The sequence below is a fragment of the Dryobates pubescens genome, chromosome 11, assembly GCF_014839835.1.
Source record: "Dryobates pubescens isolate bDryPub1 chromosome 11, bDryPub1.pri, whole genome shotgun sequence".
Classification (NCBI taxonomy): domain Eukaryota; kingdom Metazoa; phylum Chordata; class Aves; order Piciformes; family Picidae; genus Dryobates; species Dryobates pubescens.
The window spans coordinates 26,470,548-26,495,488 of record NC_071622.1 but is presented as its reverse complement, the minus strand read 5'-3'; the positions used below and the strand labels follow the sequence as shown (position 1 = coordinate 26,495,488).

Below are 24,941 nucleotides of genomic sequence, written 5' to 3'. Positions count from 1 at the left end.
TGAAACAGCCTGGAGAAGAGGAGGCTCGGGGGAGACCTTATTGCTGTCTACAACTACCTGAAGGGAGGTTGTAGACAGGCAGGGGCTGGTCTCTTCTCCCAGGTAACCAGCATCAGAACAAGAGGACACAGTCTCAAGCTGTGCCAGGTGAGGTTTAGACTGGATGTTAGGAAGAAATTCTTCATAGAGAATGTGATTGCCCATTGGAATAGGCTGCCCGGGGAGGTGGTGGAGTCATCATCACTGGAGGTGTTTAGGAGGAGACTTGATGGGGTGCTTGGTTGCATGGTTTAGTTGATTAGGTGGTGTTGGATGATAGGTTGGATGCAATGATTGTGAAGGTCTCTTCCAACCTGGTTTACTCTATTCTAATAGTATAAAATAGGTATTTAGGATTGTTGAATGACTTGTTCATATGACAGAATCTATTCATTCAGCAATCAATTCTGGAATTTATACTTCATGGACTCTTTAGTATTCCTAGAAATACTCAGCACTGATAGAAATTCTCTTGGTGTGCAAGGTCCAAAGAAAGCCCAACATACTGCTTAATCTTACATAAGTCCAAAGGGATTTGAAACATAAAAAGTATATAAACTAAAAAATACTATAGACACTTTTATGAGATCAGTAACATTAATCTCACTGTGCATATTCTAAAAACAACCATATGTTCCTTTCTCTTTTTCTCTCTAAAATGTTGTTGGAAAAGAATTATTCCAGTAATTCAAAGTTAGTTTTTTGTTTGGCTGATGGTTTGTTGTTTGTTTTTTTTCAAGGACTCTGAGACAAAATGCACTTATTGCCTATGTTTAAGGGCTAACCCTGCCTATTTTAAGAAAAGGAGGCACTAAGCCTAAGCAGCTCTGTGCTTTACAAATAGATCCTTTTGCAATACAGTCCACTATATATGCATAATCTGAATCTGTGACTCTGCAGGAAATATAGGAGGCCAGAAAGAGAGGAACTAGCAGCACAAATAGGAGAAGTAGCATGTACAGGTAAAGTGTAGAGGCTACCTTCAGAATGAGATTACTTTGAACCTCATCTTAAAGCTTCCCAGGCACTGACACCACAGCACAAACCAGCCTACATACATAGCAGAAAACTGCTTCAGGTTCCCAAACTGGGAGACTACCTGCAACCTGTCTGCTTGGAGTGTTTCCTTGGACACTCAAACTGCCAAATCATTCCTGAGCACTGCACTGTTCAAGGTAGTTTTGGCTAGCTGGCTAAGATCAAAGCACACAAAGGAAAATTTTAACAGTTCACTGGCAAAAGCAGTCATGCTTCAATGGGTAGAAACATTCTTGGCTTGCTTGAATCTACTAGAAAAAAAACAAACAAACAAACAATGCAGCTTTTCTATCTTTATATGCTTCCACAGATCAGACTAGATATCTATACATAAATGGATTAAGAAATGTGAGGTAAATTGTGCTCTGCAAGATATTCAAGCACTGAATTTGTATGACTGACTTTACTAAAAAAGCAGTGATACCAACAGAATGAAAATGGGGTTTATTTTTAACATGGAATTTTTTCTTTACATCTCCAGTGTCCTATGATTTGGCCATTTTGAAGTACATGGTAATTATATATGTGCACAACATCTTTTTCGTTAATAACTTCTTCATTGTATCTTTCCAAAGCTTACAAAGAAACCTAAAATAAACACCCTCTTCTCTTCTCTGAAGCAAACACATCAGCTTCAAACTGCTCAGGTCTTCACTAGGTATGGTATTTTCTACTTTTGTTTATGTTGCTCTTCAACCCAGCTGATAAGAATAAGGATTTATGATCAGTAGGTTTATGAAATGTTTTATTATACAATTTATTCTAGAATCACAGTTAGAAAAGACCTCTAAGATTACCAAGTCAAACCATCCACCTAGCACTCTGTTAAACCACGTCCCAAAGTGTCATATTTAAAGGTTTTTTAAACACCTCCAGGGACAGTGATTCCACCACCTCCCTGGGCAGCCTGTTCCAATGCTCAACAGCTTTTACATTGCAGAAAATTTTCCGAACATCCAATCTAAACCTCCCCTAGCACAATCTGAGGACAGTTTCTTCTCATTCTATTACTTGAGACTGAGGAGAAGAGCCCAACACCCACCTCACTACAACCTCTTTTTAGGTAGCTGTAGAGAGCAATAAGGTCTCCTTTCAGTATCCTCTTCTCCAGACTACACAATTCCAGTTCCCTCAGTTTCATTGCCCTTCTCTGGCCACACTCCAGCACCCGTTCTTCTTGTAGTGAGGGCCCCCAAAACTGAATGCAGTATTTGTGGCACAGCTTCACCAGTGCTAAGTACAGGAGCATGATCACTCCTGCCAGCCATGCTATTCCTGATACAGGCCATAATGATGCTAGCCTTCTTGGTCACCTGAGGACATTGCTGGCTCATAACCACATGCCTGGCAATCAGCAGCCCCAAGGCAGCTTTCCAGCCACTCTGTCCCAAGCCTGTAGTGTTGCATGGGGCTATTGTGACCCACGTGAAGGACCTGGCTTTTGAATGTTGAATTTCATATATCTGAACTTGCCCTATTAATCCAGCTTGTCCAGATCCCTCTGCAGAGGCTTCCTACCTTGGAGCAGGTCAACACTCTGATCCAGTTTGGTGTCATCTGCAAATTTACTGAAGCAGCACTCAAGCCCCCTCCTCTAGATCATTGATAAAGATGTTAAACAAGACTGGTCCCACTACTGAGCCCTGGGGAAGGTGGAACACCACTTGTGACTCACTGCCAACTGGATTTAACTCCATTCACCACCACTCTTTGGGCCCAGTCATCCAGCCAGTTTTTAATCAGCAAAGCTTACACCCATCCAAGCTACCAGCAGCCAGTTTTTCCAGGAGAAAGCTATGGGAGACCATGTCAAATGCTTTACTACAGTCCAGGAAAACAACGTCCACAGCCTTTCCCTCATCCACTAAGCACGTCACCTTGTCATAGAAAGAGATCAGGTTCATCAAGCAAGATCTGTCCTTCATGAACCCATGCTGACAGGGCAAGATGACCTGGTTGCCCTCTACATGCACCATAATGGCACTCAAGGATTTTCTGCTCCATGAGCTTCTCCAGCTCCAAGGTCAGACTGACAGGTATGTAGCTCCTTCTAGGCCTTCCTGTAGATGGGTGTCACACTTGCCAACCTCCAGTCAGCTGGGACCTTCCCACTTAGCCAGGACTGATGGTAAACAACAGACCACAGTGAACACTTTTTCTAGCTGTTTCAGTACCCTTGGCTGTATGCCATCCAGCCTCATAAACTTACGTATGTCTAAGTGGAGCAGCAGGTCGCTAACAAACTCATCTGGAATTATGAGGACTTCATTCTGCTCCCCATTCCTATCTTCAGCTCAGGGGGCTGGGTATCTGGCAAACAACCAGTCCTACTACTAAAGACTGAGGCAAAGAAGGAGTTGAGTACCTCAGCCTTTTCCTCATGCTTTACCACTATGTTCCCCCTGCATCCAACAAAGCACAGACGTTCTCTGTAGTTCCCCTTTTGTTATGAATACATTTGTAGAAGGATTTCCTGTTCTCTTTAACAGCTAAAGCCAAATTAATTTCCAGTTGACCCTTTTAATTTTCTGTCTGTGTAGCTTCATAACAACTTTGTAGTCCTTCTGAGTGGCCTGCCCCTTCTTCCAACAACCATAAACTCTGTTTCTCCATAAGCTGCAGCCAGCCTTCTTCCCTTCTAACTTGTCTTTCAGCACATGAGGATGGCCTGCTACCTTTAAGACTTCCCTCTTGAACAGTATCCAGCCTTCCTAGACTGCTTGACCCTTCAGAACTGCCTACTAAGAGAGACTGTCAACCAGTTTCTGAAACAGGCTAGAGTTTGTGCACTGGAAGTCCAAGGTGGCAGGTCTGCTGACCCACCTCTTCTCCAACAACTGAAAACTCTATCGTTTTGTTACTGCCCAACAAGGCCCCAGATCAGTACATCACTCAAGTTCTTTTCTGTTCACAAACAGCAGGTCCAGCTGGGCACCTTCCCTATTTGCATCCATCACCAGCTGTGTTACAAAGTTATCTTCCACACACTGTAAGAACCTCCAGGACTGCGCTCTCTGTTATATTTCCAGCAGAAATCAGGGAAGTTCAAATCCCTCACAAGAACAAGGGCTAGAGTTTGAAGAGTTTGTAACCATAGACCTGGCACTCTAGTCATGCAAGACATCCCACCACTTCTGTGATGGCCACTATATCCTAGTTTCCCTGACACATGATGGCTTCCAGCTGCTCCTGTTTGTTTCCCCTGCTGTGCATTAGCGTAGATGCACTTCAGCTGGTCTAAATAGGTCTTGACACCTTTTTGCAGGGAGCAGTTCTAATTCTAATCTGGCTGTTCTCAGGTGCTCCTCTGGTTACTAATTCATCAGTAACCCTTATGTCTTTGCTGCCACTGGGTCTGCATTCCCTACCTCCACTGATATGGCAGACCTACAGACCTCACTAACACACCACTCTTCAAACACTGCTGTGCTGCCCTCGAGCTTATTTCTAGCAAGCCTGATTTTGTGCCCTGCCCCCTACAAATCTAATTTAAAGCTCTTTCAAAGAGCCCTGTTATCTCCTGTGGTAGGATCCTTTTCCCACTTTGAGACAGGTATATCCCCTTTCCTGTCAGCAGGCCTGGTGTCCCATAAATCAACCCATGATTAAAGAACTCAAATCATGGATTGATTTATGGGACACTAGGCCTGCTGGCAACAGATAGAAGGAGGAAAATGATCCTAGCACAGCAGATAGCAGTTAATTTAATGAAACCTCACTGAGTTAACAGGTGAGTAACTTGTGTTAATCAATGAGTTCCCCTTTGTTTCTGCTCTCTTCCACAGCAGCCAAACTGAAAGACAAATTGTATTATGATAGTCAAAAAATATCTCAAGATACCTAACAAATCAAGACAGCTTATTTTAGTTTCAAGCACTTTCAGTAATGAAAGCAAAATGTGAAATTCACAATGAGGTATTAGAGGTATTTCCAGAAACTAGTGAAAAAGTCAACGACTCCATCCTCTCTTTACCCACAGCGCAGTTGACTGGGATTTTAGATGGCCAGAAACCACCTATTACACCGCCCTACCTGCCACAGAAATCACACATTTGACTCCAACACATGCTCTAGCTACTGGGCTGATCTTTCACACACTACCCTGCAGAAGCTTTTCACATTGATCCAGGAAATAGTTCAATATTTTATATAGTGACAGGAAAATGGGTGAGTTTTCACTCAGAGTTATCTGAATAAATAAATACTTAAAGTTTCAACAGAAAACATGTACTGTAAGCATCAGACTTAATCTCCACACTTTTCAAAGGGAACCAGGTCTTTTGAAAATCTAGGCCTTTGAAAACTAAGCTGGTTATAACATATTTTTTTTTAAGAAAAAGTCACTCAGAAAATTAGAAAATGCTAGTAAATTACCTATTTTGAATAACTTATTAAACAGATACCTTAACCAAAGGTTCACCATGTTCTTCTCTTTAATGAAAAATAACATACAACCTGATATGCAAGCCAATATGGTAATTTGTGGAACACAACAGCCCAGAATCCATCTGTTACTGAAGCAAGACTAGTTAGGAATCCAGGCTATGCAAGTAGAACTATTTTTCTGGGAAAGAAATGCAAGAGCAGTGCAATGGATGTTACTGTTTTGGAGAAGAATAGGGAAGAAATCATCCATGAGCTAGACACCACACACAAAAAAAAAAAAGGGGGGAAAAAAAAAAGCATTAGTGAATTTCTACCACAGAAGTCCTCAAGAAAATAATTAAGAATCTGTCTCAGAATAGGTACATACCCCTGAATTAGAGTCCTTGTTCCATTCAGCTAAACATTTTAGCATGTGTGCCTTTAAGAAATGAATGGGATCATTTAAAATGAACAGCTCATAACAGCCTCCTAAAGAAACAGTAAGGTTTCAGAAATGTATCTTCCAGGGGGGAAAAAAAAAAGAAAGAAAAAAAGAGGTGAGGTCTATAGAATTTCAATCAGACTTATTACTAAATGCTACACCATAATTAGTGGCAAACTATGCTATTGAAAGTTTGATTTGGTGACAAAGAACCCCTATTGGTTTGTGGCAGATGAGAGGAATAATTCCATATCCTCTCCACTCAACAAGAAATGCAGAGATTAAAAACATGCCTCCCAGCCAGCAAAAAGTGAGCATCTTCCCAGAAAGGAAAGATGGAATTCCAGGATTTCTCATCCAGAATAGAATGAGAAAAAAGAGAGACCTCAACAGACTGGGAAGACCAAAAAGGGAATGCATCTAAGAAGACAAAGTATTCAGCTGATAACAGACCTGAAGTTCACAGACCACACACATGCAAAACATTTGATATAAAGCAGACTGCAGGAGTTGAAAGCAAGTGGAATAAAGAAGTAACAGTAAACTAGAAAGATACAGAAAATCAGTTCTAGCATCTTCGCCAAAAGCAAATAACCTCCTAAAATAAAGTATCTTGATCACTTGATAGCGTGTAGCCATGCTGTAAGACTTTCTCAACTGCAGTGTTAAGATATTCCAGTCATAGTTAATGTCCATTCTACTCAAGAGGCTACAAACTGCACTTTTGGCAATACCTGTGTTGCACACTAATTACAATAGAATACACAAAAGATGTGCTTTATCAAAACCAAAGTTGAACCACTTCTGTAAGGGTTCAAAACCCAAACAAAACAAAAATCAAAAATAAGATACATTCATGCAATACTAATCATTACAGCTGATCTCAGCGTCCTAACAGGTCTGCACTCCTTCACATTAACTATTTCCTGAAAGTACTCCTAACAGTCTAAATATTCTATCTTACTACATTTCTCTGCAGATTATGTATGTTTTCTGTATAATGGACACTAGCAAAACACCAGCAACATAGCACAGGATTAATATTTTAATATTTAAAGTGATATCCTTCAGTTATTTACCATTTCATAACTGTCTGAATAAACATCATTTAATTGCCTCAATGTATAGCATATTCTCCTGAACATTGGTAATAATTAGTTGCATATCTGCACGATCTTGTGGTTAGCAATAAATGAGAACCCATCTTTCCCTAGCAAAGCAGCTAAAATCTAAAGTCAGTTTCTTGACTGCTGAGTTAAAGACTCATCCTGGCAACGTAAATAAATTGAATTAAAAGCAATCCAATATGCCATTATACATTAGCAGACAGCTCTTCTGTCGTTTAACCACAATAGATTGTAACTACAAAGCGGATCTCACACAGGATTTTGCAAGATGGGACCGTGTAACAGCCTACTGACAAACCAGGTTGGACCGTCAAATAAAGTGTCATGATGCTGCTGGTGTTCATGTATACTGTTCACATAGCGTTCTGAAATTAAACAACACAGTCCTGGTTTGTTTTCATACAAGGGTTATTTGTTTTGTTGGGTGTTTATTGTTGGGTTTTTAATGTTTATTTTATTTCAACAACAATACTCGAATTGAAACAAATATTTTTTTCTGTTGGTTTGTAATTAAAGATGCTGATAGTCCATGAAATAATTAATAAGGGAATAAATTAACGGTAGCTACATGCAAACCTAGAATCCTAGCGTGAAAAGAAATTGCACGCATACTGGGACAATGAAAACCTCCAGCGAGCCTAGCACTCAGCATTTCGGCGAGCGGCAAAAGCGTATTTTGCCTGGGGTTTCCTCTCTGTACCTGTTAACCATCCGGAGACGGCACCGTACCTGTACGACTCTTTCTCCTACCGTAGCCGTGCGAAACAGGCAGGTACAGCCCTTCCGCAGAGGCGGTACTGCCCCGACGGCTGCGGGATGCCCATCACCTTGGTGGGGGGTGACGGCCTCGACTCGAAAGGTTGCATCCTTTTCCCGGGAAAGTTTGTCACCGGGACTGCTCTCCTGCGGGCGTGCGTGCGTGCCTTCACAGTACCAACCTGCCGGCAGCAGGGCCGCTCGGTGCCCGGGCAGCCGCGCTCCGCCGCCACCTCGACCCTCTTGCGGCGCCCGCACGGCCGTGCCGCCCCTCTCAGGCGGGCTGACAGAGGCGCGGGGAGCGCCGCCCGAGAAGCAAACCCCCGCTCCCTCTCGGGCTGTCACCACGGGACTCCCCCGCACCCTCACCTGTCGTCGCTCTGCCAGCCCTGGTCGCCCAGCAGCAAGTCCCGAAACCGGTACCGCGGGGGTAGCGGGGGCACCTCGCTGTCCAGGTCCGCCATTCCGCCCGGAGGAGGGGAACACCCCGGCACCGCTCGCCTGCGGAGGTGCACTCACCCCCGCTACCCACTATGAGGGATGTGGGGAAGATCCTAGCGCGGCAGGAGGGGCCGGCGCGGGGAGCGGCGCGGGGCGGGCTGTCCCTCCGGCGGGTGCGGGGGCTGCGCACACAAAGGCAGGCGGCGCGCGGCGGGAGTGCTGCTGCCGGTGGCTGCGCGGAGCTGCGGCTCCGGCGACCCCGGCGGCAGAGTTCTGCCTGGCGCCGCGGGGCCGCCGCGCGGCCCGCTCCAGGAGGAGGCAGGTGCCTACTGGCGGCGGTGGGGGGGCCCCCCGGCGCACCCACCCACCCCGCGCGAGCGCGAACGCGCGCCCGCCGCCGTTGACAACAAAGAGCTGTCCGCCGCCATGCAAATGTTGTTTGGAGCCGCCGCGGCCAGACGAGCCAATGGGATGAGCACTCATTAGCATACTCTGGTGACGGCGGGGGAACCTCCGCCTGCCGGCCAATAGAAGCCCCCTCGTTAGCGCACGGGCAGGGGGCTTCTGGCGCCTCGGGGCGGGGGAAGTGAGGCGGGCAGGTAGGAGGCGACGGGGGCGGTGGTACACTGGTGGGTGGCAGTTCCGCGGGTCCTGCCGGGTCTCGGCGGGTCTTGGGTGTCCCCGCCCGCCGCGGCACGGCAGAAGGCTCCGTGGGGTGACACCGTGCAGGAGCGGTACTGGGCATGCAGAACGTCGCTTGACTGGAGAAGGCGCCTCACGCTCTGAGCACCAGCACAGCGCCTGCCCCTCCTCTGGGGGTGTTCATGGAGCTCTGTGCTAGGGCCGGCGAGCTGCTCTTGCATCACCTGGGGCTTCCTCAGAAGTATTTATATGTGGGACCCGAAATGTGAGGTGTCGAGGCTCGGGGAGCTGTAGGTAGCCCCTGTGCAGCCCCCATAGTAGGTCGTCTGAGCGTACTTGGGTATTTCATAACTTGGTCTCTTGCTCATCTTTAGTCAGACAGGCATATCTGCTCAGTGACATATGTCTGAGCCTGGTTTGTACCAGCCTTTCACACATAGCATTCAATGTTGCTGTTTAGGTAAATACAAATATTACTACATTTTCATAGCCTGTCATCATTTGCCTTCCCAGATTAGGTCTTCACCTCAGCTATTCTGTTGTAGCATTCCTTTCCTTGAATGAAGCCATAAACAGGTCTTACGCTGGTAGTTGTCAAATTTAGACTTTGCTGGATCAGAGGCTGAATGATAAATGAGAAGCTTATGGTTTAAATACCACATATTAGGTTGCCTACATTCATGCTGTGCATTAAAGAATGAACCATTTTCCATTCAGTTGGATTTCTGTGTAAAAGGTAAGTTAGCAGAAAGCTGACGTGGCACATACAGTATGGCAGCCTGAAGTGTAGCACAAAATAATGTGCCCTGCTGAAAATCCAGCTCAGCTTCATGCTGGGATGGAAAGATCTCTACAGGTAACCAACAGGTAGTCCAAATCAGGACTTGGTTTATTTCTGCTGTTGTTACAAACAATGCATCTTTCCTTGTTTCTTTAGCACTGAGTCTTAAGCATAGCTTCTCTGGTTGCTGTTTTATTAAAGACTTGTATCCCAGGTTCTGTGAAATGCTGAGATCACTGGAGTATGGTTGCTTACCCTTTTTCACAGCTTGCTGCATTCAGCACTTGCAATGCGCTTCTCAGCCTGTGTGCAAACCAGATGCACGTATGTGGCAAGAGTTCAAAGGTAACTCACTCTTTCTTTGCTTTGGCTGATACAGGAAATAAAATAGCGAGTTACCCTGCTGCCTTATTCTTGCCAGTTTTGCTGTGCTGTGTTCTGAGGTCAGAGCCCTCTAAAAGTCTAATTAAAAAAAAAAAAAAAAAGGTGCAGAATTTTTCTTTTTTAGAAAATTTGTTATGTGCAGCCATGTTGTGGGTTTTTTTCTTTCTTGGCTGCTTCTAAGGTTGAACAGGCTGCCTGTCTTTTCTAAGAAAACATTGTTTCCTCTCTCTGCCTGGGTATCTTTTCATCGTGCCAAATTTTGAGGTGAAGTGGAGCCTGTGTATTGTAATGGCTTGTTGTAAAAGTAAAGTGCTTAGACTAACTGTAGCCCTTTTCTGAAGTCTATGAATCATAGATCAGTAGGGAAATTAATGGTGTTTCTACCATATCTCCTAGCAGCCTCATTAATTTTTCTGCTTTAATTGATTCACATTTGCTTTCATACTTGAGGAGCTAAGTAGCAGTAGAAGCTTGCTTTTGCCCTTTTTCTACCATGGAAATGCATTTCAGAATGGTAATAGCTGGCTGGTAAACTAGCAACCTGGTAAATAGTTGAGCAAAGCTAATAGAAATCAAACTCAAAACTGAGACCATAGTCATGCAGTTTATACAGGAGCTTAATTTTGTGCTCCAAAGTGGTATAACCTATTTACAATATAAAATTAGCAGTGGGTTTGTTGTCTGACAGTATGAGCCTGGTCACTCCGATAAGCTCTCAGTCTGTAAAACTAGACAGAGGTGGTATTTCAGTTGGCTAAATCTAGTATTTTGATTAGTAACTCAAAACACCTGGTAAATGTATGTCCTCAAGCTGAGTAGACACTGAATCATCCACTTGGAGATAAATAGTGTTATATATCAACTATTATACTGGGCCACTATGTTCACTCCTGCTGCATTTGTGTTAAAGAAAAGCTGGGCGCCACACTCGGGAACAAGTGTAGGTTTGTACTCTCTGGATGATTCTGACCCTGAGAAGTGTCAGAAGCATCTGTGTCCCTGACTTGGGGACTGAAATAGACTTTAATGACTCTCTAGATAGAGGTGGGTAACTCTTTCCAAGTACAAAACTCTGGAGTTCAGGAGACAGGAAAGAGTCAAGAACTATGTTACAGAGCTTTTTGTTAGTGATTCGATAAAACTCTTGGAGCCTACTGAAATACAGAAAAGAACAAAATAAGTATTGCAAGCATCTCTTGAAGGAATTAATGGGGGAAAAAAGAGAGTTTATTGCCTTTGGAAAGGGGGGGAGGCAACTCATGATACATTTAAGGATGTTGTTAGATCATGTAGGAGAAAAATGAGAGAGGCAAAAGCTTAGTTAGAACTCAAGCTGGCCACTTCTGTGAAAGACAGTAAAAAACAGTTTTACAAATATATTAATGCTATAAAGAGGGGCAAGAGGAATCTCCACTCTTTATTGGACTTGGAGCAGAATATTGTAACTAAAAATGTGGAAAAGGCTGAGGTACTAAATACCTTCTTTGCCTCTATTTTCGACAGTAAGGCAGGGGGACTTCAGGATAACTGTCCTCCTGAACTGGTAGATGGGGTCAGGGAGCAGTATAGTCTCCCAGAAATCCATGAGGAAGTAATTAGGGACTTGCTGAGCCACTTGGATACTCACAAGTCCATGGGACCAGATGGGATTCACCCTAGGGTGCTGAGAGAGCTGGTAAATAAGCTCACCAAGCCACTCTCCATCATTTTCCACCAGTCCTGGCTCACCAGAGAGGTCTCAGATGACTGGAAGCTGGCCAATGTGATGCCCATCCACAAGAAGGGCTGGATGGATGAACCTACAGGTGTGTAAGCCGGACCTTAGTGCCAGGCAAGATTATGGAACAGGTCATCCTGAGTGCAATCACACAGCGCTTACAGGATGGCCAAGGGATCAGGCCCAGCCAACATGGATTTAGGAAGGGCAGGTCCTGCCTCTCCAACCTGATCTCCTTCTACAATCAGGTGACCCGCCTGGTGGACGTGGGGAGGCCTGTGTATGTGGTCTACCTGGACTTCAGCAAGGCCTTTGACACTGTCTCCCACAGCAAACTCCTGGCCAAGCTGTCAGCCTGTGGCTTGGACAGCAGCACTCTGTGCTGGGTTAGGAACTGGCTAGAGGGCCGAGCCCAGAGAGTGGTGGTGAATGGTGCCAGATCCAGCTGGCAGCCAGTCACTAGTGGTGTCCCTCAGGGATCAGTGCTGGGCCCCATCCTATAATAATATTTTTATTGATGATCTGGATGAGGGGGTTGAGTCCACCACTAGTAAGTTTGCAGATGACACCTAGCTGGAGGCAGGAGATCTGCAGAGGGACCTTAACAGGCTGGACAGATGATCAGAGTCCAAAATGATGGCATTTAACAAGTCCAAGTGCCGGATGTTGCACTTTGGCCACAACAACCCCATGCAGTGCTACAGACCACAGAAGAGGAGGCTCAGAGGAGACCTTATTATTGCTCTCTACAACTACCTGAAAGGAGGTTGTAGACAGGTGGGGGGTTGGTCTCTTCTCTCAGGCAACCAGCAGCAGAACCAGAGGACACAGTCTCAAACTGCACCAGGGGAAGTTTAGGCTCAAGGTGAGGAGAAAGTTCTTCACAGAAAGAGTAATTTGCCATTGGAATGTGCTGCCCAGGGAGGTGGTGGCGTCGCCATTCCCAGAGGTGTTCAAAGAAGGATTGGATGTGGCACTTGAAGCCATGGTTTAGTTAGTCATGAGATGTTAGGTAATAGGTTGGGCTTGATGATCTCTGAGGTCTTTTCCAACCTTATTGATTCTATGATTCTAAGTAGATTTCCTTTTTTAGGTTACTTATATTTTTGATGGTGTGCAGGTAAAAGCAGCTGGCACAATGCCAGCTACTTGTGGATTTTTTGAACAGTTGCGGTGCAGATGGGGATGCGCCTAAGTTATTGATACTGTTCTTAATTCAAGGTGTTGAGCCCCTCTAGCTAAATCTGAATTATGCATTCTACTGTAATAAACTAAATTATTAAGTTAGTTTTTAACATTTTACTCAAAAAGTTTGTAAGGTTTTCTTTATTAATCAGTTTAATTATTGACACTCACTGGGACATTCTTTACTCTTGGCATTAATACCTAAAATTATTCAAGTAAATCAAAGTCAAACTTGACTGCAAAGAGTTGGAGAGTAATCTCACCCATGATAAACTGGTGAATTTCACTCTCTTGAGGTTTTGATGGTCCTCTGCATTGTGGCGCTGAAAAAGTCTTACTGTTTTTACTTCTGTTTCCTCCATTGCTTTTCAGTCGTTTACCATGACACAGTGCTTTGTGTTCCCCAGCTGATAAGCTTATCATCCTAGTTATTGATTTCCATTAAACCATTGTTAACTATTATTCTCCAAAATAATACTATTAGACAGTGATTGGGGTAAGAAAGAACACTCTTGGAGACAAAAGGTGAAGAAGAATGAAGCATTTATGAAACAAATGTACACTGTTGTTCTGTAAAATGAGTAACTTGTGCTTTCATGGAAGGTAGTCCAATATTATCTGAATAGAATTCAGTTAAGTCAGTAAGCAAACATGCACAAGACATTGCAGTGAAAAACACTAAGTGGAAATGCCTTTGCAAAGTTTGCATGCTTTTTGCTGTTTGTTGATACTAGTAAAGGGTTAGGCAGGCTGGTTGACTGCAAAACTGACTGAAAAGAAATTACTAAAATTCAAGCTCTTTTTTAGGCTTTTTCCTTGTTTTTTAATTCCCCTCCCCCCCCCCGGCAATGTTTCTTGTTAATGAGAACCTCTGTAACTCTCATATTTCTGCAAGTTGATCAATCTTCACATGAGTGTGTCTGTGTGGTTTGGGGGTTAAAACTAGCACTAGGCACTAGAGTACTGACAGCACTGGAAAGCACATGAGACAGTCTGCATCTTTGCCAGCTGAATAGAGTATTTAGGGACACAGCATTCACAGTACACAAAATGATGTGGTGATTAGATTAGTAAGATGTACTTAAACAATATTTGATTCACTTCAGATGTCAGTTCACTTCCCAAATAGTCTGCAAAAGCAGAGCTTTCTGCAGAAAAGGGAGTAAAGACATTATCTATTAAAATGTGCCTAGATGAAATTCTGTAAAGAAGAGTCCTTGCTGATAAATATTGTTTCTCTCAGAAAATAGTTTCCAGCATTTATGCTGGTTTTGACTGGGGTAGAGTTCATTTTCTTCAGAATAGCTGTTGCAGTGCTGTGGTTTGTGGTTGTGCTGGAAACAGTGCTGGTAACACAGGGATCTTTCAATTACTTGTGAGCAGTGCTTACACAGAGTGAAGGCCTTTTCTGCTCCTCACACCACCCCATAATCAAGTAGGCTGGAGGTGCACAAGAAGTTGGGAGGGTACACTGGCAGAACAGCTGACCCCAACTGACCAAAGGGTTATCCATTCCATATGACATCATGCTCAGCATATAGCACTGGGAAAAGAAAAAGGTAGGGGAGGGCATGTAGGGTTAGAGTGTTTGTCTTCCCAAGGAACCATGACACATGATGGAGCCCTGCTTCCCTGGAGGTGGCTGAACACTTGTCTGCTGAGAAGTGGTGAGTGAATTCCTTGTTTTGCTTTGCTTGTATGTGTGTCTTTTGCTTTACCTATTAAGCTGGTTTTATCTCAACCCACAAGTTTTCGACTGTCTCCCTTACCTCACTATGAGGGAACTAAGTGAGCAGTGGGGTGGTGCTTAGTTGCTGGCCAGGGTTAAACCACAGCAATCCTTTTTGGTACCCAATGTGGGCTCAAAGGGTTCAAGACAAGGACTGGAGTATTCTAGATTGAATTTATAGCAGTTATTTCTGTTTGGCTATTAATTGACAGGCTCCTGTGTTTGCCATGGGGCTTGCTTGCTTTACTGTACATTAGTCTAGAGCTGGGTAGTGGCTGCGTTTTGCTGTGCTGCTTGCTGTACTGCTTATCATCTTACTCTGCTGTGCCTGGGAATATTTTGGTAACAGTAATAGTGATGTTCCTTGGCTGGCAGATGGCCAGGGTATTGCTGCTGTTTCTGTGCTGCCGTACCAGGCAGGCTGAAACTGCAGTGTGAACTCAGGTTGGAGGGATTGTTACTTAAGGATGAGTACATGCAGGAGCAGGACACCCCGAAGCTTCTGTGGCTGTGAGTGACTCCAGACCAAAGCAGGTGTCTGTGGCCATGGTTATGTCTATCACACAACAGGTATACTTCTGAAGAGGTTGTGGCCCAGGCCTAAGTCCATACTGCAGCAGGTACACCTTGAAGGGTTAGTGGCTGTGCGTGAGCTCATGCCAGAGCACCTCAAAGCATGTAGCCATGGATAAACCCATGACAGAACAGATACTGCCTTGGAGGGACTCAGCCATGGGTAAGGCCATATCAGAGCAGCTTTACCTCTGAAGGAGTTGTGCCTGTGGGTAAGGCCATGCTGTATCAGGTGTATTTTCTGAAGGTATTGTGGCCCATGGAGAAGGGCACACTGGAGCAGGTGCACACCAAAGTAATGGTGGCTGTGGGTAAGTCTGTGCTGCAGCAGGTATATTCCTGAAGAGTCTGTGGCACATAGAGAAGGCTGCACCTGAACAGGTGGACTGTAGTCTGTGGATAAGTCCAATCAAGAACCAGGGCAAAGAGAGGATTTTTGTCCCCTATCCCACCATGCTGGGGATGAGTGAGCATCTGTGCGGTGCTTTGTTGCTGGTTGGGGTTCAAAAGGGTATTGAAGAAGGTATATTCCTCAGTTAGGAAAGAAAAGAAAAAAAGAAGAAAAAAAAAAAGAAAAAAAAATCTATTATGTTTGGGGCTTGTTCATTTGTTTGGGGTTTGGTTTGGTTTGGTTTTTAACCTGTCTTTCAAACTGTCAACTCTGCAAGAAATCTCAGGTCTGTAGTGTGGGATGTAGATGCCTTATAGGACTAAAGTTACATGTGCTGGCCTGAGAGTCACAGCATCCTGCAATCTGAATGGATCTGAGAGGCTGAATCAAATCAGTATCAAAAATTGGCGAGAAATGTATTTTGCGGACTTCGTCTTTGCCTACCATGCTGCGGAACTGTGGTGATACAGAGTACATGACTACAAACCACATCAGAGTGAAGTGGTTACCCAACAGATGCCTTAATGGATTACAGTGTTTAAGCTTGTTGACTGCAACTTTGACTACTTAAAACACGTCTAAAAAGTATATGTATCACCAGTGTATACTAATAATACTAAGTAATGGACATAGCTCCAGCCACGATGCTTAAGTGGGTTCCTACTGAGCTGCAAGAGGATGAAATGACCTATATAGCCTTCCTTTCTACCCACTACTTGTGCTTCTTGAGGTTGATGGCAAGCAAAGAGATAATGCTGAGCAGTGCAACATTTATAGAGCAGGCAGTACTTAAAGACTGTAATTTTAGATCCTTGCATCTACAATATCTAGTTCTTGAACGCTTATTTCATATACTCTAACATACATTTCTTCTTAGACCCATCATTTTTTGTGTCAGTTACTTGGGTAAGGGCAGACTTTTTCTTACCTTTGCCATTTTTCTGAGTGTAACACCATCTCTATTAGATCAAAGATGACATATTTCCATTTCAATTCCAAGGACTGCCAAGACTTTGCCTTGTTCTTTTGTGTCATTTCCTATTCAGATGATTACTTCTGTCTTGCATCTTTCAGTAATGCTGGCTGTTCCCACACATTATAATTTGAAAGCATCATCATTTTCTTACTTCTTCCTTGCTGCATAGGAATTGCCACTGCAATGCCACTCTTTCACATTCTTTTTTCAAAAGGAACTTGCCAGTGAGTTAGGTCAACATTGAGCATATTTGTTTCTTCCCTTTTTTTTTTTCTTTTTTAATTTAAATGTACATTTATTACAGTTCACTAGGTTCCTGGCTGTTAGGCATGAGGCCCAGTTTTGGTTCATTCTGAAACTTACAGTCTGGGAGCAGATAGGGGAAGGTCTGAGTACTGCCATAGCATAAGTAATGCTTATGTTGTCCAGTAAGGGTTTGTTACATATTTTTTTAATGTTTCTGCAGGAAGAAGTGCTTTTGTCACCTCTTTGTTAAGTACCTGGGGCATGTGATGAACTAATAACAGGAATAGTTGATGGTAATTTGAACTGTCCTTTAAGAAAACACAGCCCCTGGGAGAATACTACTAATCCGTAATGAAACTTAAAAGAAATTGTAATCATCGCGTTCTATAAACAGCACAAGCTCTGTACTGCTCCATGTGTTTTAGCCAAGAGAAGTGTTTATTTCTAAACAAATCTTGCTAGTCTTACATACCTTTAAATCCTTAATGATACTATTTCATTTATTGTGTATTTTGATTTTTGGTTTTACTGCCTAATTCCTCTCCCAGAGTACAACACTACAAGGTTTGGAATGATTTAAACTTCAGGGGGAAACTGTTCTTGGAGACCTCCTATCTTTTGACTTGGTGTTCCTCTTTTAAATGGCTGTGCAGTAGCAGACTGTTCTGTTGGCACAAAAAGTTTGATAGTGATTCAGGAACAGTAACAGACTGAAATAGCCCAAAGTGAGAACAGTGTTTTAAGGTCACAGTAAAGCTGCAAAGCTGGGGCAGAAGGAGAAATGTGAGGACTTTCCAATTTCAGAATTCCTCAGAAAGTATTAAAAAATTTTAAAAATTCCTTTTGTAATGTGCCTGATTAAACTGAAATTTGGTAGGCAGAGGGCATGTTTTCCACAGCCCAGTGAGCAGGACTCTGTACTGCGAGAATGAGCCTTATAAGGCTATTTTAGACACAGGGCACACAGTCTGACCTGATCTTTGTGTTCTTGTATTCTAAACCATCATAGCACAGATCCAAAAAGGAGCAGCACCCGCTTCAGAGCTACCCACAGTCCTGGTGCACCACACTTCTCTGACATCTGTGGTGACCTGGAAAGAAACTGTAGGGAAAAAAAGAGGAATAGCAGCTCTTCAGCAGAAGAGAGAGATGGTGGGAAATGGTGATAACCTCTTAATTGCCTTCCAGTAAATCTCCACATGGCTGTGAGTAGGAGGACTTTATTTTAAAATGACAGCTGCTTTTATATAGGAGAACACACTTTTTTCTTTTCTTTTCTTTTTTTTTTTTCCCCCAAAGAACACCTTTTCAAATAATTTTCACTTTTGAGTACAAAGCACCAAGGCAGAACAAGACAGTACTTAAACTGGAGACATTGTCTCCTGTCACTGCTGCAAAAACTTGCCTGAACACACTGGTATTCTAGTTTGCATTAGAAGAATCTGAAGGAATATTTAAAGAATTCCTGGTTTTCTCTTTGTAGGGGTGTTCACGAGGCTCAATGGCCTGAACAACAACAGCTGTTAAGATAGGAATGTGAGTTCAAGCAGCCAAAACTGTCTCAGAGTGCATACAGAGTGCTACAGCTAATCATATTAAAGGGAATGACGACCAGCCAGATTCAGCAGTAGCTGGGAAGGTCCAGAGTGAGCTTTGAAACAAAACAGGTGCCAATTTGGGAAAAGAAAAAAAACCAACAAAACAAACCAAAACAAAACACGTTGTAACTGTGGGAAGAACAGTGGGAACAGAACAACTAGTCAAAATCAGAGCATTTGTTTTGATACTTTTGTATGTTCACCCACAGCGTCATAACCTCTGGCAGCAGCCTGGTTCCAGCTCAGGATGTGACAGTGCAGGGTGCAACAGGTGAGGATGCACAACTGGGTGTGCTTAAGTGACCTTGTGTGGTGCTTTTCTCCCTAATATGTGCATTACCAGGTACACATTAAGTACCCATACTCACACATACCTGCAGAAGGTATGTGTGAGAGGAGGACTGTGTATAACTGTGGGTAAGCATGGATAGAACCTTAGGGGATTAGTGAAGAAAGGTTATTTAGAAATGTGTTAGGTGTTTATTAGCATTTTGTCTATTGACAATGCATGTCTGTTGTATTGCCAGTATTGAATTTGAATGCATGTTTTACTGATTGCCAGCTAATTATCTGCTATTAGTGAATCAATAAACTGATTTGATTGTGATTTGTTTTAAATTAAGTGAATTCTGGAGTTTTTCCCTGTCACACCATTAGGTTGTAATTGTAGATATTACATAATGTCTAATTTGAGTTGGAGAAGTTGTCTGTCAGTGGGAGGAGAGACAACTGTTGACAATAAAAAGATAATCTCACTATTAATAGAGTGGGATAAGAACCTTTCATGAAGAATTTCAGGCAAAATAGTGACTGGTTCTAGAATTCTGCAAGCTCTAATGGCATCGTTAAATTCAAATGTGACAGCAAATGTGCTGTTAGAATATGGTGAAATTAGAGTGGTCAGAGATGCTATTTAATCAGTGACTAATTAAGGTCTTGTTACTAGGGATCATTAGTTCCTTGCTGGAATACACAAAATAGTTTACAAAGCCTTGAGTAACTTGGTCCAACCTCATTACTGACTCTACTTTGCACAGAAGTTTTGGGCAAGATAATTTCCTAAGGTTTCTTCCAATCTGAACTTTCCTGAGATCCTGTACCTTGACATAAAGTTTTGCCAGTACAGAGCCTATGTGGTGATATTTTGGCTGTGGGCTGTGCCCTCAGCAATATTTGAATGCAGTCATATCTGTTCTCAATGCAATAGCTCTGCTTCCTTAGGTAAAAAACAGCTGCCTTTGGTTGCATAACTGCTAGGTGTTTCTTAGCAATTTTTCTACCTGCCTTAGAAGTCCTGAGACATGGTTTACCTGTGGAATTCACTCTTCTTTGTTAGAGGATGGAGATGACTAAGTCAGTCAGTTGATGGCCCAAGGAATAGGTGAGGAAGGAAAGAAAGATAAAGTTCCTGATTGTATATCCATTTGGTAAGGGTAAGTTTAATCAAGGACTTTAAAAGATCACAAACACAAGACTGGAAAGAAGTGAATCAGATCTTATGTTACACAGGGGGAGATTTAGATTGGATATTAGGAAAGATGTCTTCACTCTAATGGTCATCAGGCACTGGAACAGGCTACCCAGGGAAGTAGTGGAATCATCATTTTGGAGGTGGTTAAAAGACACTTGCATGATATTTGTGTAGCAGAGAAGCTATTTTTTGCACATATTTAATGTGAATTTCTGCTGTGTAACTAATAATAGAAGACACAAGGAATCATAGAATAATTTATTTTTACAACTTCTTTTGGATGCCAAAAGAAATAAGCTTATCTGAGTATGGAAGGGATTAACAGGGGGAAAAAATGAGGTACAATGTAAAAACAAGCAGACCACAGGGGAGAACTGTGGCAACCAAAATTGCCAGACATTCATTTATGTACTCATTTAGCGAAGTTTGGAGAGGGGAAAAAAAAAAAAAAACCACACACACATAAAAAGCAAACAAAACCACCCAAAATAAACACTTGTGTGTTGCAAGAGGATTAGGGGAAGTGACTGCTGAAATCAGAGTATAAATGCTCTGCAAGGTCAGTTCCTGCAGCAGTTAGTGAATAAACCAGGAGTGGTAATAACACAAAGTAATCAAAAAAGCAGGTTATGATACTGAATGTGTTTGCTGAGTTTCTGAAACTCTAAGATGTTGCTCCTGGGCTATACAGCTCTGCTGTTATCTTGGATGCATTGTGCTGCAGAAAGAGGTAAGTTACAATGTGAAAAGAAAACCAAACCCTTTCTTAAAGTGTATGTGAAGTTGGTAACTAAAGCAATATATAAATAAAATGTTTGCATTGTAGCCTATTTTAATGAACTTCTGGCAATAACAATACTTGAGATTTCTTCTGGCAGTATTTAGCACCTTTAGTGTTTAGCATCCTCTCACAGGTGTTATTTCATCTGTTTATTTGGATAACTGCTGTTGTTACTAATCTGTCGCACAACTTTTTTAATGGTTAGTATCCAAATAAACTAGAGCCAGACAACTCATGAAGTATGTTTGCTAATTATTTGAACATCTAAAACCTGCAAACAGGTGGGAGATTAAAATAGAAAATGAATATTCAATAAATGTGCGCTTCTTTCTGTATGGCTAAGCTGTGAGATAATTTGAGAAACAAGAATGATTACTAAACAGACTGAAAAGCTTACAAGCTATCTATTGACTAACAGACTTGTTTTAACCTATTAAATGAGGTAAAGATATGCAGGCATAGCTTTGTGCATCTTTAAAGATGTAGCTAGTACTCTGGGTATTTTTTTTTTTCTTAGAAGCCCCTGATATTTTCTGTGCAATTTATTTTTCTTGTTACTGTGTTTCCATTGTTTAATTATCTGTAATAATTCAATTCGTTTACTTTCTGTCTGGATTTCTTTACATAGTCTGTTGTGGAAGTGCTGCTATGTGATTTTGAGCTAATGTAGTAAGTCTTCACTTGGTTTCAGTTGCTTTTAATTTTAGGTGAAGATTATGAATATCCAAGTGATTTTACTTTGAAAAATTAGGGCATTAATGAAATGCATTATCTTTTTAATTTATACTCATACTAAATACTGCTCCAAAACAACTCATAAAATCTAAGTTGTTTGCAAACAAGTCAAACAAAGTCCTGGAATTTGAAAAGAAAGTTTGCCTGAATTTTGCACATCCTTTTCACAATGCTTTACTTAGATCTGAGAGATTACAAAGGAATGTGAATGTAGCAATGTTTGATTTATTCAGGACAACTATTACCGTAAGTCACGCAGGGTTCCTGGTTGAAGCTTTGTATTGAAAGTCTGCGTGAGTTATTTGAGAGCTGGGCGTTTGCATGTGGGCTGAATACTATCTGAATTCATTGTGCTTGACTTAATGGAAGCTGCTGCCCTTATAATGACAGCAAGGAAGCAGCTTGAGCTGTTTCTAACACAGGTCAAGTCACATATAAATACTAAATGATTAATTCTAGCTCTCTTGGTCACTCAGTAAGAGATTTGAAGGTACGCATTTAGTGCACCCTTTCTAACATACAAATAAAACCTTCCACATTTTGGTGAGTGCATACAGTGAGTACATGATGTAATTGATAGAGTTTTGAAGTACGTCCTGTCAGCAGATTTCTTCTTATTAAGCTACTACAAATAACTGCATTAAACAACAATGAAAAAGAAGAATTAGCTGTTATCAGAAGTACATATACATGCTGTAACACTTGATGGTAACACAAAGTTTGACATCAGGGTAGGGGTGGTGAAGACAGCCAGAGTTGGAAGAAAACCCAAAAAGAAGCATGTCTTAGTAATGATGAGGAGACTATCAGGAGATAATCTTTTATGCCTTTTTCTTTTTCTTTTTTTTTTCCAACAGAGCAGAGCAAGCAGCTCTCTGTATTAAATGCCCAATTTTTTAAATCATAGAGTTCAGAGTGTTCTTTTCTCAGCTTGCCATCTGAAAGCACTGATTTTAATAAGCTCTAATGAAAAATATGTAGTATTAGAAAAAAATCTTTCTCACAATTACAAAGAAAATTTTTTTTGGGGGGGAGGGGGTTTGGGGTGGTGTGTGTTTCATGTGTAAAGTAACCATTTTGAATACATTTGAAAGACAGAAGTAGCTAGAGGAGTTTTGTTCATTTTGCAAAAACGTTAAAAAGTGAATGTGGCTTATTCTTGGTAAGAAAAGTCAAATCTCTGCTATCTTCTTTGATAGTAGGGTAGTACCCTCTAGTGGGCAGAAGCAATAATTTTCACTCAGAGGAGAGTACTTAACTGAAGTAGTTGGAAAAACATAAAGGTGTGGGTATAATCTTTCCTTAGTACTTCAACAGTGTCATCAAAGATTGTCTATTCTAGGCTACTTAAGACAGCCAAAACAAAGTTGTAAGATCTACAATTAACATCCTTTTCTATTTTCAAAATGTCATAGCTGCAGAAGACTTAAAATTGTACAGCTTTTTTCTTGTAACAAATAATTGTTAAACAATTTCCTAAAACTCTGCTTCTAGTTTGGTGTGTACTCCACCATTTACTCTTTCATTAAGAGCTCCCCAACACTTGCTTCTTTCCACTCTGATTTTCCTCATTCTCAAGACGTTGAAGGACTTCTTAATAAAATTAGTTCAGGATCATTTCTGGTAATGTGTATGAGCCTGGCTATACATTTCATGGGCACTGAAGAAGATTCAAGAAGGAACTTTTGGGAAAGGACTGTGTAATATTGAGCTGATGAGAAATATCAGACAACACAATCCACCCCTCAGACTGAATCAAGATGCTTTCACAGTAACAAAGATCTAAGTGAATACTCCGTATTAATTAAATAATTTAATAAATAATTTGTCATTATGGGGTAATGTCATGGACAAGTGACAGTAAATTTTGGAGTATCAAGTAATCTCAGCCTGGAGAGAAAGTTTAGGTAATGTAAAGGAGAGGGTAGATTTGACAGAACTTGATCAAATGACACATGAATCTAATGGCAGAAAGGATGGGGGTGGCTGCAGAACAAAATAATTAGAGAGGAAACTTTACAGAGTGCACACAGTTGCAGAGTTGGTCGTGGGAGGGCAGGCCTGGAGGAGCTCCTGCAGTTGGAAGGGTAAGGGCTAGCTGTGGTTAGAACCAGGACACTAATCTCATCTCAACCTTTGCAACTAAAATCTATTCCATGACTGTTCTATGCAGTTTCTTGGCATTCACTTGATTATTAATGTTCTTCTAAATGTCTATTCATATTCCTGCAAAATGTGGCAGTTTCCTGGTTTGTGATGATTAAGTGCTTGCTCAATCGCAAATGTCCCCAGGATTTCTTGCTGCGTTTTCTGGTGTAAAACTGTTTTAGCATTTGTAGCGTGTACTACACTCACCAATATTTTTATCTACAATATTCAGCTTGTACAGAACCTCCTCCTAGGAGGGTTAAAGAACTCCCTACTGAATTATGGGACAAACCTCCCTACCCACACGGGACTCAAGTAACATACAGATGTCGGCCTGGATACATAAAAGTTGGGCGAATTGTGTTTGAGTGTGCTGATGGAAGATGGAAGCAACGCCTCCCAGGGGCAGAATGCAGAAGTAAGTATGCAGGCTTTTGACCTGACAACTTTTTCCTTGCTAGTGATGTCAATGGGAAATTGCCAGTGTATCTTTTGCTGCAATTTGCTAATTTCAGCATCCATTAAAATATCATCCTATGAGGTATGTATCTGTAAGGAAACATATTTTGAAGTCTCAAGCTGTGCAAGGGGAAGTTTAGGCTTCATCTTAGAAAGAAGTTCTTCACAGGAAGAGTGATTGCCCATTGGAATGAGCTGCCCAGGGAGGTGGTGGGGTTGACATCCCTGGAGGTGTTTAAGAAAAGACTGGATGAGGCACTTAGTGCCATGGTCTAGTTCATTAGATAGGGCTGGCTGATCGGTTGGACTTGATAATCTTGGAGGTCTCTTCTAACCTGCTTGATTCCATCATTCCTTTTCTTCAGATCACAGGACAGAAAGTCTTAGAATCATAAAACCATAGAATCATAGAATTGTTTTGGTTGGAAAAGACTAACGTAAGCATCCTACCATCCACATCTTACTGTAGGACAGCCTGATATTACTAAATTAAGTTAATTTGCTAATAAGTTACTAGGAACTTGCTTCCAACATTTTTATTTTTTCTTGAAGTCTAATGCAGATGAACTTTACAGTCTAAACATAGTAAAGCAGTAACCATAGTTAGCGAATGCAAGTCAAGAGGCAGCACTGTCTTCTTTTCAGTTTATTCAGCTTGTTCTATGAAAGCTATAATTTCTTGGAAGTGGGAAGTTACTTTTCCCAACCTTCTTTTTTAATCTGTGAAGGAAATTTCATGTTTTCTAGTATACTGTGTTAAGAGTTTCGAAGTAAGATAAATAAGTAAGAATTCATTAGTGAGGAAATGGAAGTTCAGTATTGTCAGCAGATACTTCTGTATTAAATGAGATTTAGACACAATGAAGTTTTAGACACACAAGCTGTTTTTTTCTGACATTTCTAACAGAGAATTTTTA

The 24,941-nt window shown here is 41.9% G+C and overlaps 2 protein-coding genes across 3 annotated transcripts in view; one reads left to right on the top strand and one right to left on the bottom strand.

Annotated features, from left to right (window-relative positions):
- The window catches only part of KCNT2 (potassium sodium-activated channel subfamily T member 2), a 124,287-nt gene extending 115,832 nt beyond the window's left edge, over positions 1 to 8,455 (bottom strand). For both annotated transcript variants that reach the window (XM_054165143.1, XM_054165142.1), the window contains exon 1: positions 8,137 to 8,455. In XM_054165143.1, the coding sequence (XP_054021118.1) occupies positions 8,137 to 8,231 (95 nt within the window). In that variant the 5' untranslated portion in view covers positions 8,232 to 8,455. The remainder of the gene's footprint in view (positions 1 to 8,136) is intronic.
- Positions 8,456 to 20,484: 12,029 nt separating this feature from the next.
- Positions 20,485 to 24,941, top strand: part of CFH (complement factor H) — a 35,024-nt gene continuing 30,567 nt past the window's right edge. Inside the window, exons 1-2 of the mRNA XM_054165725.1 lie at positions 20,485 to 20,631; positions 23,798 to 23,983. Coding sequence (XP_054021700.1) covers positions 20,571 to 20,631; positions 23,798 to 23,983 — 247 coding nt within the window. The 5' untranslated portion in view covers positions 20,485 to 20,570. The remainder of the gene's footprint in view (positions 20,632 to 23,797; positions 23,984 to 24,941) is intronic.